Genomic DNA, 15,352 nt, shown 5'->3' with positions numbered 1-15,352 from the left:
TCCGAATGGACACCACACCTCACACTGAATTTGAACAAATACTAAGCCCATGGTAATGTCATTAACTGTCAGAAGCTGACACAGTGTAACCCATGCTAAAAAGACTGAATGCTGCAAAGGAGATGCTATAATGCTCAGCGCAGACCATAGATCAGCTTCTGCAAGTCCTGCAGGTCTCCACATCTGCCAGTCAGTGTGCTTCTAGCCATGGACTCCTGCCAGTCGAACACTCGAATGAGCCTTACACTCCCAACAGAATACTTTACCACAAAAAATACTTGGACATTTTCACAATGCATGTCACAATATTGGGTTTTTCTAAGATTTAACTCTTAAATGCTGACAGAAGAGTGTCTCTTCCTGACATTTACCCTGCTCTTGAGTGTTAATGACCTGATTTTTGTTTGTTTCTTTTTGTCACAAACTGCTTTATTCAATAAGAAAACATATGAATGGGAATACAAGTCACACATCACTCACACTTTATTGCTTGGAAAAAATACAGTGCATCCAACAATAGAAGATACCTCATGTGTCTTTTACCGTGATAGAAACACAGTGTCACACAGACAAGTCCAGTTCTACATGCCGAAAGTGGTAAAATGATTCTACTGGGGATATGCATGTGACCTTTTCTGGCCAGAGCTTGTTGGGTTAATGTGGTTAATAAGTTGAAAGAAATGCAGAGTACCAAGAGATCAACTATACCACATTAACCTGTTTCTGCAGGCCCTCTAGTGGTCCTTCCACTGGTATACTGGAAGTCGGCTTGGGTATTTTTCATTAATATAATAAAGGTTAACTTTTTTCCCTGTAACTTGGTTATCAGATTTAACTAAGTCACTGTCCTCTCTCTCTCTTTATTTCTTTCTCTGAATTGTATCTCTGTGTTGGGCTGCTAGTGAGCAATAAGAGTTAAAGGCAAGGAGTGATAACCTCATGCTGTGAAAACAATTTGGACAGCACAGCTGTAGCTTTCTTCATGTAAAAAAAAAAAGCTACCATAATAGAAATTAGCATTTAAAAGTAATTTTATAGAAGTTGGCTTGGCTTGCTCAAATACCAACATTTAGCAATGAGTGTTTTAACTGTTCTTGTCTGAATTTGTCTGAATTTTTGAAAAGACGGGTATTTGAATGCTGTATCCCCAACAAAAATGTATTTAATATTATTAAAAATGAGCAACTGTACTAACACTAACAAAGCTCTGAAAGTACTCTGATGGTGATAACACAGTAATAAAACATTTAGCATGGGATTACTTATTCATTAACTCTTTGCAAGATAATTCTGAACCTTTTTATTTTGCTGTTTAATCTACAAACATTTACTTTTAAGTGGCCTTTTTTCTTCTAGCATAATGACATTTTGTTATGTTAGTGCCAGTGGTTTACTTTCACTTTCACATACTAGGTTTAACTTAAACACTGACATTTGAAGCTGGTAGGTCATTTAGTAAATATTCTTCTCTTGCTTTTACTTTGTTGTAGTTTTACAGCTGCCAGCTCCTTCTGTAGAGTTGTTTCCTTCAGGCACTTTATGTACATACATGTCTGCCATCAGCTGTAGTCCTTGTGGTGTGTTAGAGTGCAGATTTTTACAGTAGACATGAGGAGACAGTGAGCTGAAGGACGACGATCATCAGATGGCATTAGTTAACTCTAGCTCTTACTCGTCAGCTTGATGTGTCTGAGCTTCTAGACAGCTACACTATGTGGGAAATCTCTTGCAGTCAGTCTTCTTTAAGCACTGATGACACCCATGATGTGCTTGGAAAAGCGTAATTATTCCGGCATATCGCCTGTCCCTACTTGATGGGCCAGAATTCATTCATTATTAGCTACAGTTAGTAGAGTTTTTAGGTTAATTATTCCTTTAAAGCTGAAGCGGGTTCATTTCAAACTGAGGTTTTGTGTCCTAACAAATCAAGTAGAGTGACTGAGTAAGAAAATGCTGGAATCCAGGGTAATGGAGGTGCAGGCAGCGAGATAGAGCTGAAAGACGCAAAAGTATATGTGAGACAGCAGAGCCTTTTGCACTGTGGTATGCTGTGGGTGGAGCCTCTTCCTCCTGCAGTAATGTGGGGCTTCAGTGGAGTCAGATGAGATGCCTGTTGTCCTTGATCACTGTGTTCATCAGACTGTAGCAGCATGCAGGCCTCACTTTACATTCACATCACATCATTATCCTCAGTGGACACAACACGGAGAAGTACCTAGCTTCTTATCAAATCAACTCAGGGTGTGTGGCCTACTTATTTTTATTTTTCTTCCTCACTTGTGTGCGTCTGTGTAAATTGATGTGGCTTGTGTGTAGCATGACTCAAGTGCAGACTTTTGATGGGTAGAGAGTGTTATGCTTTTAATTACCCAGATTGAAGAACTCTTAATTAAGACCTTGCTTATTTGGGGCTGCCAAACCCTCTGCCTCTGTAAGCACTTGCTTTATAGAGGTGTGTTTTACCTCCATCTCCCTGAGTGTAAAGGGTCAGATGCTCTGCTGGCAGGATGACCCTTCCCTGCATCGCAGCCTCTGACTAATCCTGCGGTGGCTTTGTCAAGGGCAGCCAGCTGCGGCTGCCTGTTTATTTTTAACAGGCTAAGAGCAACATGGGGTGTTTTGAGTGAATTTGTAATCTGTATTTAAACACAGAGACATATGGTCATTATAAGGCATTACGGCGGCCCTCCGCCGAGGCTCAGGTTGTCATAGAAACATAGCAGTTCGTAGCTGTAGCTGTTTTTGTCTTGTAGCTGTTGTTACACTAGCAGCAGATGTTACCTGTTTTTGAGGTAAAGAGTTTAAAGGACATTTTGGGTGAAATTGGAAGAGAGTGATTGGATGATCTTTTACGTGCTGAATTATACAAATCCAACAATGCATTTACAGAGCCCAGACTTTTTATTGGTCGCTCTTAAGGCATGGATCACTGTTAGCTTTCAGTTTGATTCAGCATGTTAAAATGTAATAGTAAATATTAAGTGTGTGTGTGTGTGTGTGTGTGTGCTTGATTTTGTGCACCTTTAGCAGTGGGTAAAACATAAGAACTCAAGAAGAAACATACAAAGTAATTAGTAGGTGTGTCTACCTACTTTTGGTCACACAGTGCATTCAAAGTCACAGAAAATCAGGGTGAATTTGCCATCAGAAAATTCATGCAGATTCGTTTTCAGGAATTCTTAACAGTTAATTGACTAACTGCATAGGTGTTGTAATCATTGAGTAAATCATTAGATGATAACTAATGTTGTGCTCTGTTTCTGATCTGTAGTCGGTGGTGAAGACAGGGCGGCTGTTGATCAGTCATGAAGCTCCAGTGACCGGAGGCTTTGCTGCAGAGATCAGCTCTACTGTTCAGGTAAGAACCAAAGAGACTTTCAGATGTGGTATTTCAGATTTTTCAGTTTACAGTTTGTCACGATGATGGTGCTAGACAGTGTTAGGCCCAGTGTATTAACACATGGACCTGGAAACTGTTAATGCTGTTATTAATAGAATTTTATACATCTTATATCTATGTCTGTTGTGAAGAACTAAATTAATTAACTACAGTTGTGAGAATGTTCGTGAACCATTTTGAATGATCTGGATTTCTGAAGGTAATGCTCCTAAAATGTGATCTGATCATCACCCAAGCCATAAAATAAATAAATGGTTTGAACAATCAAAGTAGTTGTTGAAAATAATTATGTGAAGCCCTGGGATAATTTCCATTCAGTTCTGGCATGGTTTGACCTATAAATATATTTCATTATGTACTGCATGACACATTCTTGTTCAAGTACATTATGGTTCAGCTAATCACTTGTGAATCAATGCACCAGCAGCTGCAACAGGAATTGACTGAACATTCACAGGGTATTTCTGAGAGGAAAAAATGATTTCTAAAAACTTGGGCCTCCTTACATCCATTTACTTAGACAGGTAGTTTTACCAACCAAAGAAAAAGAATTAGGCAAAATCAGTGCAAGGCCACACCATACAATCTTTAAAGTGACAAAGAACCCTGGAGTGACCACTAAGGATCTGCAGGCGTTTTTGCTGCTTGATCACATCTGTGTTTGTGAGTCTACCAGAAGAAAAACTCTGAACAAGAGAGGTGTTTATGGGATGTTACCACCGAGGAAACCACTGCTCTCTATTGCTCTTTGGCTTGCAGTCATTGAGAGATTAACGAATTCCAGACTACATCAGACAATCGACTGTAGAAGGTCAGGGTGTCTGTCTGACCTTTCCTGTCATAATGAAATATATAGAGAAAGATTTAAAGATTTATTATTATTATTATTATTATTATTACTTATGATGAACATCAGAATATCCATGCAAAAATCTAGATAATTCTTACATTAATACAACATCTGCATAGAACAAACTTGAATGACACATTTCTACAAATTTTCATACATAATTACTACTCATTTACTGGATTTAATATATTAGGAAAAAAATACTAATAAAATACGTTATGTTCATAAGACTGGGCACCCTTTCAATCACTCCACTAGCGTTCTTTTATATTTTGTAAGGTCTTCGAGCCAAATTTAGTTAAATTCAGCAAATAAATAATAATTGCGCATTACAGTTTACAGAAGTATGCCATATCTATGTTTGCTCCATGCAGAGGTGGTGTTAAATTCTTTTCCCTTCGACATCAACAGAATGTATAACTTGATCAGGGGTGCCCAAACGTTTGCATACGTCTACATGTTTTATTTATTTTATCATATCATTTAGAGCAGACTCAGCCTTTCAGTAATACCAGTCGTTAAACACAAATTTTACATTTTAAAGATAAGCTGGTATGCAAGTGCAAAAAACTACACAACGGCAAATATTTTTTCTCAGTTTTTACTGAAAAAAGCGACAAAAACCTGTAGAGTGAAACAATTTGATTTAATAATCTTAACAGTGAACAACATTACCAACGAAAAAAAAATATTGTCTCTAGTTCAACTTCTTGAAGTTTGTATGTATTTAAATGTGTTTAGTTTAACTGTATTTATGTTTAGACATGTGTCGAGCATATTGCCGGTGGAATGCTGGGTCTTAAAGGGTTATTAGGGATGTTCCTTCTTCCCTCCTAACTATTTTGAAAGTCTTATCTACAAGCCATAGCCTCATTCTCCCTACAATGCATCATAAATCACCAGTATTTGGATATTTTAATGCTGTTTTGCCTTTTGTGTAGTTTTGAAGAGCTCTTAAATCTTAGTGTTTTTCTCTCTTGCTCTCTCGTATGATTGCTCTGTGGTTCTTGGTGAGGGGTTTAATAGGGTATGAATCATCTTTCTCTGTCTGATTCTGTTTTGGTCTTAGTTCCATTAGTCTCATAAATATACCATTAAAATGACCACCATTATTTCATCCTCTTGCTATGAGATGTCTGATGGTAAAGTTTAATATTAAGTGGGGTATTCTTTGGGTATTTATTGATGTAGTTGAACAAGTGAATTAAATAGACCTACCTATAAGTTAATGAAGTGTCTCAGGCCTAAATTCCGCCGTGGGTGGTGGCAGAGATTTGATTAGGCTTGATTTTATTGATCTTGTTAGACACCCAGAACAGAAATGGGCATACTGTTAAATAAGCAAATAAGTCATGTTTTGATTGTCCTCCTTGTCTGTTTGAACACGTATGTGTGTGTGTTTGTAAAGAAGCAGGAGAAAATGACCCAGGTTGAGGGCAGGTCTCTGGCAGAACAATGACTGAGTGATCGGACGTGGTGAGTCAGCTAGATGGAGCTGCTCTGTGTGCAGATAATGGGACGGAACAGGAAAGGTGCTAAAAATAAGGCTTTTAGCGGGACCATGCCTTGCGGTTCTTAGAGTGTAGCGTTTTAAGTCTACAATAACAAAGACTAATGAGCACGCCTTCATAGAAGCAACCAGAATGGCAAATCCAGAACCTATCAGTGATTGTCTGTCTCAAGGAACTTGTCTACAAATTAGGGTGTCAATGATTTAATAATTTTTCATTTGCAATAAACAGTTCTGAGTTGAATATGCAAGTTAATCATTCAAGATGAGGAGCATTTTGAATTGTAAACATGAGGCTGTTACTGGCAACTGGTTCCACTAGACAGGCCTAGTGTTTTTCTTTTCAGGAAGATGATTGCACAGCTACAAAGATGTACCATATTGAAAGCAAATATGGTAGATTTCTTTCGCACAGGGCTTTGAGGAAATCACATGTGGGTTGTGCAAAATTATAGAGAAGAACTGAATAGACAGTGACTGCTTTTGAGAGCTACGGAGGTACACTGAGCCAAAGCTAGCCCAGGTCATGGCATTTATTTATTTAGTTCTTTTTAACTTGGGCTACTTATGAGTGGTAAACTGTAACTGTAGAATTTTAGAATTTTAAGAATGTAGAACTTTTGGGAGCTCATCATTATTTTGTGCGCATGTTCCAGTCAAATTGTACAGCTTTATAGTATTTGGTCATATAATCATTAACATCTTATAGTTAGTAGCCCTTTAAGACAAACAATTCAAGAATAACATTTCTCTGCATAAAATAGCAAAGACCTTTTGCTTTTCATCGTCTACAGTACATAATATCATTAAAAGCTTCAGAGAATCCAGAGAAATCTTTGTATGCAAGGCTGAAAACAAGTATTGGCTGGCTGTGATATCCGGGCTCTCAGGCACACACAATTCTGTAGTGGAAATCACTGCATGAGCTCAGGAACACTTCTGAAAAACACTGTCTGTGAACACACTTCATCACTGCATCCACAAATGCTAGTTAAAACTCTATGTAAAGAAGAAACCGTATATAAACAGGACCCAGAAATACCGCCACATTATCTGGGTCTGAGCTCATTTAAGATGGACTGAGGTGAAGTGGAACAGTGTGCTGTTGTCCGCCGAATCAAAATTTGAACTTCTTTTTGAAAATCATGGACACTGCATCTTCCGGGCTAAAGACTATCAGGCTTGTTATCAGTGCACAGTTCAAAAGCCAGTATTCATGATAGTATAGGGGTGCATTAGTGCACATGGCATGGGTGACTGGCACATCTGTGAAGGCACCATTACTGCTGAATGATATATACAGGTTATGCTGCTGCTGCATATGCTACATCTTTTTCAGGGAAGGCCTCACTTATTTCAGCAAGACAATGTCATCCACATTCTGCGTGTGTTACAGTAGCCTGGCTCTGTGGTAAAAGAGTCGGGGTGCTAAACTGGCTTAGGTAGACTCAGCGAAGTATGGAATGGAGAGGGGTATGAGCCCTCACCACTCCCTTCAGCGAGTCTTACAGTGACTCCCTGAGACTGGAAGAGGAGTTCTGTGTCCTGTTATTTCTGGACTCATGGCTGGAACAAGAGGATTTTTTTAGGTCAATCTGGCTATTCCTGGACACCTCAGTGGAATAGTTGGATTATTGTTTCTCTCCTTTTCGCTCATGAAGTAGTTGGAGATGTGTGAGGCACGAAGGCTTCCTTTCCTGACTGGAGCTGGAGTGTCTTTGTGTCTTTGATTGGCATGGTGAGGTGTGTGTGCGTGTGTGTGCGTGTGTGTGCGTGTGCGTGTCGTGCGTGTGCGTGCGTGCGTGTGTGTGCGTGCGTGTGCGTGCGTGTGTGTGCGTGCGTGTGCGTGCGTGCGTGTGCGTGCATACGTGTGCGTGCGTGTACGCCTGTGTGTGTGTGAGGAAGAAGTTATGGGTGAGCTCATGTATGTATTTGAATGGGCCTCCGGGGCAGATGGAGAGAAACGGTGAACAGTGTCTTTTTGACTTTTTACATAACATATTAGAGATGGTAGCACCTAAGCATCAAAAAGTGTTACTGCTTCATTAAGGTATAGGGATATTAAAGGTCGAAACATAGTGCAATATCAGTTCAAAAGGATTAATGCCATGTTTTTCATCCTCTGACTCTCTATCACATAAATAACCAAGCTGATGCTCTACCACAAGCTCAGAATGTCAGCATGTCTATACATTCCAGAGTGACTCCAAGTTCTAGGAAAATGTTAAATTCCTACCACATGCTGTATGGTCTTGCCATAACCTGCTACTCCTCGGAGCACACTCCTCAGCCTTATGCCGTCTTCATAGCAGACCTACCACATTTTACAAGAGCCCAGCTTTGCTGGTCTTCAATTGCAGCCAGAAGCTTGTAATTTTAGATCAATAAGAATGAAGCGTTAAAGTACAAGAGCACTTAATGCGGAGTTGTGGAGATGAACAGCACATGAAAGTCGGTTAACCCCACTCAGACCTTGCTTGAAGGGCACGGTCATTTGTCATCATTGTGAACAGGGTCAGACCACCTCATTTTTGGTGTATATTTATACAGCACATTTATGGAGGAAGCTTGATGCACATTTTAGAAAGTAATTCAAACTGAATACTTGAGTTTAAAGTTGTACAGTCTCTGTGGGGAGTAATGTGAAAGATTGCTAGAACACTGTGAAAACAGCAGTGAAACTGGAGATTAATTTGAATATGATAGCACCATCTATCTCTTTTTTTCTTTCCTGAAATTAGTGACCCGGAGAGCTCTGATCATTTATTCATTTAGTGCTGCCAGGACTGTTAGCTAAAAGAGAGAAAATTGATGTGTCTAATAAAATAGTCTAATGTTTTTGCTTATTTGGTTTGAGATCTGTTGACTTAATGGGTCAGTACATCCTGCTTATCACTACCTAGATTTGGCCAGCTGATTAACAGTATTAAATGTTCCTTTCCATGTCCAAGTAATCAAGTACATCCTTCATCAGATGGTGGTGTAGTGAGAAATATTATTTTAGATTCTTCGAAGACCTGCTTTATTTTCTTTTTAATGCATAGAAGGTATTGATTGCTGTACTGTTCAACATCTACATCAGTGTTGAGGCAGTTTTGTGGTAAATATGAAACGAATGTGATGCTAGTTCATTTAATGGCTCCGTAAGTTCATTCTGGATGTAATACATTCAAGTTATAGATATTGAAGGTTTCTCTGGGGGGAAAAAAGGGAATTTTGTGCAGCTGCGGTCATGTAAACCAATCAGGTGTTCCATGGTTTGTGTTATAATTTTGTAGATTTTATTAAACAGTAGAAGCTAATTGCCGTTAATAAATAAGTTATTACGAAGAGAAATCTCAAGGGCTTGTGCAGAAGTCACTGTTTGGTACAATTTCCGTGAGATCACAAACGTAGGATGAGGCACAGAGGTGAGCTAAGTTATGATTCCAGGCTGCTTGTGCCTGCAGTTGACCCATGTGTTCAAGCATTTTAGTAACATTTGCCCTCTTTGTCTTAATATTCTTCAGTCAGACAGAGTTCAGCAAAGACTCACCATAAAATATTGTGACTTAAACTGTTTCTGAATGAGTGTTTTTTTGTGCGCAGCAAGCATGAAATCACTATACACTAAATCTTCTTCACAAATAAGAAAATGCCAGACAGACAGAGAGGTCCAAAATGTGGCTATCCTCATCTGACTTTGGGCTCCACAGGGAAGCAGTTCTCAATTGTCTTTTTTGGCTTTCACGCTTGGTAATACTGGCATTTCCGCATCACTCTACACTTTCAGTAATCTCCAATCTGCGGCTGTCACTGACAGAAGGTGTTTTTTTTCTCTGACAGTAGAGTAGACAAAATTTATAACTGCAGCTTTGAGCTCTGAAATCATATTTTTAAATCATGCCTCAATGCAAAACTCTATCCACATTCGCCTTGCCATGTTGCCATATTTTTATACTGACATTTAAAGTACACTGCATGTAATCATGCACTTCCCGCAGATAAACACTGATTTTAGTGAAACTGGAGTTCTGCGGAAGTTCGCTGTCCAGATGCGGTGGCTTGCTACCAGACTGTACTTTTCTTGTGCCCTTCCTGTAAGCTTATTTAGAGAGATTTTTTTCTTTTTTATTACAGAAAAAAACACTCTAGGCTGTGGAAGGTCAGAGGAGAAACTGTTGTCTAGACATATGCTGGCTTGGCAGGTGGACTTAACTGTTTTAGGGCTAAGTAAAGACTTAAATGACATAAAATTACGCCTTGCTGCAAATCATGAAGAGATGGCCTCTGGCTGCTGCTGGGTTGGTATTGGGGAGATGTAGGCCCCCAGGAGAGAGCTGGAGAAAGGCTCCTCTGGGGTTTTACCGAACTATTGACAAAGGAGGACTTTTTATTTTCCTAAATTTATAGTCTGATCATAGAATTAAGCCACTTCACTCAGTGCTAACAGCCTGAAATCTCATCTAGCAGCAGATGTTTCTTTAAATATGTGGGCTTGATGGGACACATCTGTGTAAGAGTAATTGTCCTGTGTTCTGTGAGATTGCTTGTGTTATATGACAGATATATATTTGTTTTCAGCTGTGACATAACAGCTACAGCGTGTCAACATTGGACTATTTTTTTTTCGTAATGCTAGTTCATGCTTGAGCTTAAGCCTTCACAGAAAAGCCAAACTTATTATTACAGATATCTGCAGGCATCAACAGTAAGAAACTGACAGGAAAACAGTACCGGCACATAAATCCAGTGATCTTGAATGCAGTGATTTCTATGGGGTATATATTTAAATACGCTTGAATTCAAGCAAACATTCAAATATTGATATCAGTACCCTTCTGTAGTAGGATTCAGTTAAAATAGAAGCTGAAACACTTCCTCACCAGATTCTACACGCAATTTGTACTTGCACATCGCAAAGCATGTGTCTGCGCTTCAGCTGTGCTGTGAGAGTAGTTTAGGGAATATATCACCATTATGCCATTTTGTTGTTTAATAGAAGTAAAATACACAAGCTGCTCTTTACACGTCTAGATAATCGACCAACAGAACTGGTCTAAAATTACTTAGAATAAAATTGTATTATATTCATCTGCGTTGAAAGTTAAGAGATTTTATTTTTTTTTCTCACAGATTTAATGTTTGTTTTGACAGTGACAAGATGCTGTTTTGGGGACAGCCTTTACTCATGTTGCTAATAAAGAGGAAGCGAGTAAAAAGGAGGAAAGCACTGGTTGAAATGTCCCACATCCATTAGGCCAAATGACTGTTAGTTAAGTAGGGCGGATTGCCGGAGGTGAAATTTGTCAAGCGTTTGGATTGCAGGAAGAGAAGGCCTGCCAAGTGGATACAGGTCAAAAAAGAGAGAAACATGCTATAAGGTATGTGGGGAGGATCCTGCAGGCTCCCCACTATAGATAGTCTCCAAAATAGCTGATGCTGCTTAGGCTCAGTGTGCTAATCTGAATCTGATATATCCTGTTCTCCAGTGTGTTTTTTGAACAGGCCATGAAATAATACATTGCCCAAGGGGCTTCTCTTAGAGCTCGACTTTTTCAACCATTGCCAGAAAACATGAGCGCGGGCATGTGCTGTTTGACTGGATTGAAAAGCCACGTGTGAGATGATTCACACTGCTCCTCACCTCACCTTGCTTAAGGGCAGTCAGTGAAGGGTCAAAGAGGACACCATCATGTAGTTAAATTACCTTTTTTTTTTCATTCTCTATAAGGGTCACCAAAATAAAGAAAAAGAAAGAGAAGAAAAAAATCAGACGTATTGGCTTTGTGCACTGTCTGATACAGCAGTGTTTTGAGTGGCTTTGATGAAAGTGAGTGTGGGTCAGTCTGGCTTGGGCTTTTTTCTGGCTCCCCTTTACTGGCTCAGCCTCCCTCTTCAGTTGCCGTGTGGGACAAGACACAAGACAACTCTGCCAGAGCTTATGAAACACACATCCCTAACCTGAAGAAAGAAGAAAGTTTGCATCAGTTTGTTCTCCTTCTGCAGTCCTAGATACAGGCTTTATATTTACTACTCTCAAAGCAGTACTCTTGTGGCTTTTAGTTATGATTGCCAAGAAGAAAAACAAAAACAAGGCAATTTCCTCAACGCAGATTAAGTGTAGCCCCCATTGGGCTTACACTGAAGAGTGAGCGAAGCCCATAACACAACCATCAACATTTTTGCGTGCTTGGATTAGCCAGATATGCACATAACAAATGCACACAGTTCATGCAGTTGTCAGTAAATTATGTTATGTTTGTATTTGCAGGAGCAATGTTTCCTAAACCTGGAGGCACCCATCACCAGAGTCTGTGGATACGACACCCCTTTCCCTCACATTTTCGAACCCTTCTACATCCCAGACAAATGGAAGTGTTTTGAGGCTGTAAAACGAATGATCAACTACTGATATCAGGTAAGGTTTAAATGCAGAAAATAAGATTCAAATCAAGGTTGTCCAATTTTGGTGTGACTGCAGATTTTCATTCCAAACAAGCAGCAGCACAACTGATTCTACTCATTAAATCAGTTGGTCTCATTCTTCAAATAGCTGACCGCGTGTGCTCATGCTTTATTGGCATGAAAACCTGCAGCCATGCTCTCCCTTTGTGGATACAACTGGACACCGACACTTTGTGGATAAGGCTGGGCACCATTTCTACAAAATAACTACAATTAACATGCAACAAAAAACAACTTTTTTTCCCCCTCATAACGTAATTGAAAACAGGAACACAATTACTTTCTGCTTCCAGAGCGAAAGCCGTGTGGATCATCAAACCAATAAAAAAAAATATTGCTATTTTAATATGCCTAATATCATTACGGTACACTATATCTAAAAACCATTATTCCATTCCAACCAGTTACCAGCTGGAGAGAGGGTGCCGAATACAAGAAAAATGTTTCATTTCTAACTAGAGTGAAATAATGGCTGTTAACCAGTTAGCTACCATTTAATGCTATTTTTGTTGCTGTTTTCTATCACATTTGTTAAAAAAAATCCTCTTTTTGAGTTTTTGTTTTTCTTTCCTGTACTATTTCAAATCCCTGCCTCTAAGTACATCAGTAATCTTTGTGGAATCCCAAGAAGCTCTTGAGAAAGTTTTCAACTAGAGGCTTCAGTCAGTCTGAGTTTACCCTCATTAGCTTGTAATCAGATTTATTTTTTACTCATGCTTTTATTTTATGGTAGTGATGTTGCCCATTTAAGCCTGAGAAACCAATGAGTATTGTGGGATTAAATGATCTGATGTGGCATCACCACTTTTGTCTTCCTCTGACTGGTTTAATATATGTTTAACCGTGGGTGTCATTTTAAGTACAGTCATAAAAAGCAATGGGGGGGATGTGGTCATAAGAATGAGTAGGAATTAACCATGAGTAAAAGTTTCCCTTACATTATTTCTCACTTTTCTTCAAAAGTCACTAAACTTTAATCCAAGAATTTTGTCTTTTTTAAATGATGTGATTTGATGAATTGTGCTTTGTATGACCAGTAACATTTTGATTTCTAATTATCTTTAAATGCTTGCTGTGTTGAGTTTTTGCTGTCTCTGTGGAAATGTGGAACAAATTTTTCTCTCTTTAGCTCTAGAATTTATAGGCACTTTATCATGCAGCTCTCTCTCTCTCATGCTTTCTGTCTGTAGATTGTGGACATGATGACCTCAGCACGGAGTTGCTGCCCCTGACAGACTGTTACTTGTGCGTTTTTTGAAATGGACATGAACTTCAGTGATCAGCTATGTGGAACACTATACATGAACACTAATAAAACATATATCTAGTGGGTGCTTTTTTTGTAGTTAGTGATCAAATGTTTCCATTTTTGCTGTTAAGAATGTCATCCCTCTTTTTGTTGATCCCTTTGTTTTGTTTTATTAAAAATCCCTTGGTGTTTGTTTTCTGAGGGAATTAAAAGGATTGATCGTGCTGTTGTACAGTGAATCCTCAGACTCCTGCTGTTGCTGTCTGTCTGTCTGTCTCACACTGATGCATTTTTCTTTTTTGCAGTCAGTTAACAACATGCTGTAGTTTCAGCTCTTTCTTACCTCTAGAAAACTGTGATGCTTCATCAAAATAGAAAATAATCCATGCGTACTGATGTTCTGTTTTTTGTTTTACTTTTAACCGTCAGTAGTTATTTAATTGTTGAAATACAGCAAAACTGACCAGATTAGATCAGTGGTTTTCTGAAGCACTAAATTTTCCAAGTCATGCTTGTGATGCAGAGTTACAGAAGGAGTTTGTTACGGAATTAATTGGTCCAACATGTAGATTTCGTGATTATTGCCAATCCTTTCTTGTCCCACTTCTATGACTCTTTACACACAAGCATATTTGCTCAGTCTTCTTTTCAGCTGTGTGGAGTTTGTCTGGACTTTCTCAAAATAATGTGGACTTCTCCATGGTAATATATGTAGTGACATACTTGACACCTTCTCTTACTGTAAAGGAAAGCTTCGTTCTGCTAAGAGAGTCAATGTGACACATACCCAAAGGCAGGAATCATACATCATGTGTCAAGTATTGTATGTTTATGTGTATAAAGTGATGTGTGCAGGTCTGGGTCTGCATATAGGTGCAGTTTTTAGTGCTGGCCTGCCTTCACAAGTACTATTTGCATGCAGAGGACAGCTCAAAACTGTTCATCTCATTACTCTTTTTGACATGAATACCTGTGCCAGAATTTCTTGATACAACCTTACAAAATCTCATATGAGGCCTTTAATAAATACAGGTAGCTCGCTGTTTAGAAACTGTCCTTAGTTATGATGCTGCACATTGTGTACCTCTCCTCATTTCATTTCAGTGGGAGGTTGTGGCTTTGGCATCAAACATGAAAAGGAAATCAACATAGTAACCATTCAAAAAGCTGCTGAGACAATGTTACTAATCACCAAGTATCAACAAACCTCATGAACGCATCGAAGATGGTTTTCAGTGCCCTTAAGCCTTCTTGCCACAAATTATAGTGAGGATGCAAAGATAAAATAGTATCTGTCATTTTGGTTGGAGTGAAAGCGGGCCCTGACCACATTGGAAGAGTAGGGCTCTCCCTTGGGCGAGGTAGTGAATATGACCTTTGGTTGATTGGGTATTATAGCGCTTACCAGACATAGTGCCATTATTTTTCTACATATACATCTGGCTGAATGTCATTAGTGTTCTATTTTTAGGTGTAATTATATTCCTATGTCATAAATTGTGTAGAAGTAAGCCATTTATGTACAGTAAAGAAACATGCTTAATACTAGTTCATAGCCATAGGCATAATAACTGCTCTCAAATAGTGTGCATGCCTCAATTTTTGCTTTTTTGTTTTTCGGCATTGATGTCAGCGTTGGAGGTATTAGAGATGCAACATATATCATGGCTTTGTGTGTGTGTGTGTGTGTGTGTATGTGTGTGTATGTATATATATATATAAGGGGTGGGAATCTCTAGGCACCTCACGATTCGATTACGATTCAGAGGGCTGCGATGCAATTATAAAATAATTATCGATGCATCTTTTTTTTCTATATAGCATTTATATTTTCTCACTGTGTGAGCTCAAATTTCAAGTTCAGGTTTCAAGTTTTTTTGTCATTTGCACAACATG

The 15,352-nt window shown here is 38.9% G+C and overlaps 1 protein-coding gene across 1 annotated transcript in view; it reads left to right on the top strand.

Annotated features, from left to right (window-relative positions):
* Positions 1-13,703, top strand: part of bckdhb (branched chain keto acid dehydrogenase E1 subunit beta) — a 51,009-nt gene extending 37,306 nt beyond the window's left edge. The window contains exons 9-11 of the mRNA XM_036588168.1: positions 3,272-3,358; positions 12,014-12,160; positions 13,398-13,703. Of these exons, the coding sequence (XP_036444061.1) occupies positions 3,272-3,358; positions 12,014-12,154 (228 nt within the window). The 3' untranslated portion in view covers positions 12,155-12,160; positions 13,398-13,703. The remainder of the gene's footprint in view (positions 1-3,271; positions 3,359-12,013; positions 12,161-13,397) is intronic.
* Positions 13,704-15,352: the final 1,649 nt, after the last annotated feature.

Source organism: Colossoma macropomum, unplaced genomic scaffold (genome assembly GCF_904425465.1).
Source record: "Colossoma macropomum unplaced genomic scaffold, Colossoma_macropomum, whole genome shotgun sequence".
Taxonomy (NCBI): domain Eukaryota; kingdom Metazoa; phylum Chordata; class Actinopteri; order Characiformes; family Serrasalmidae; genus Colossoma; species Colossoma macropomum.
Note: the sequence above shows the minus strand (reverse complement) of the source record. Positions and strands in the feature narration are given on the sequence as shown.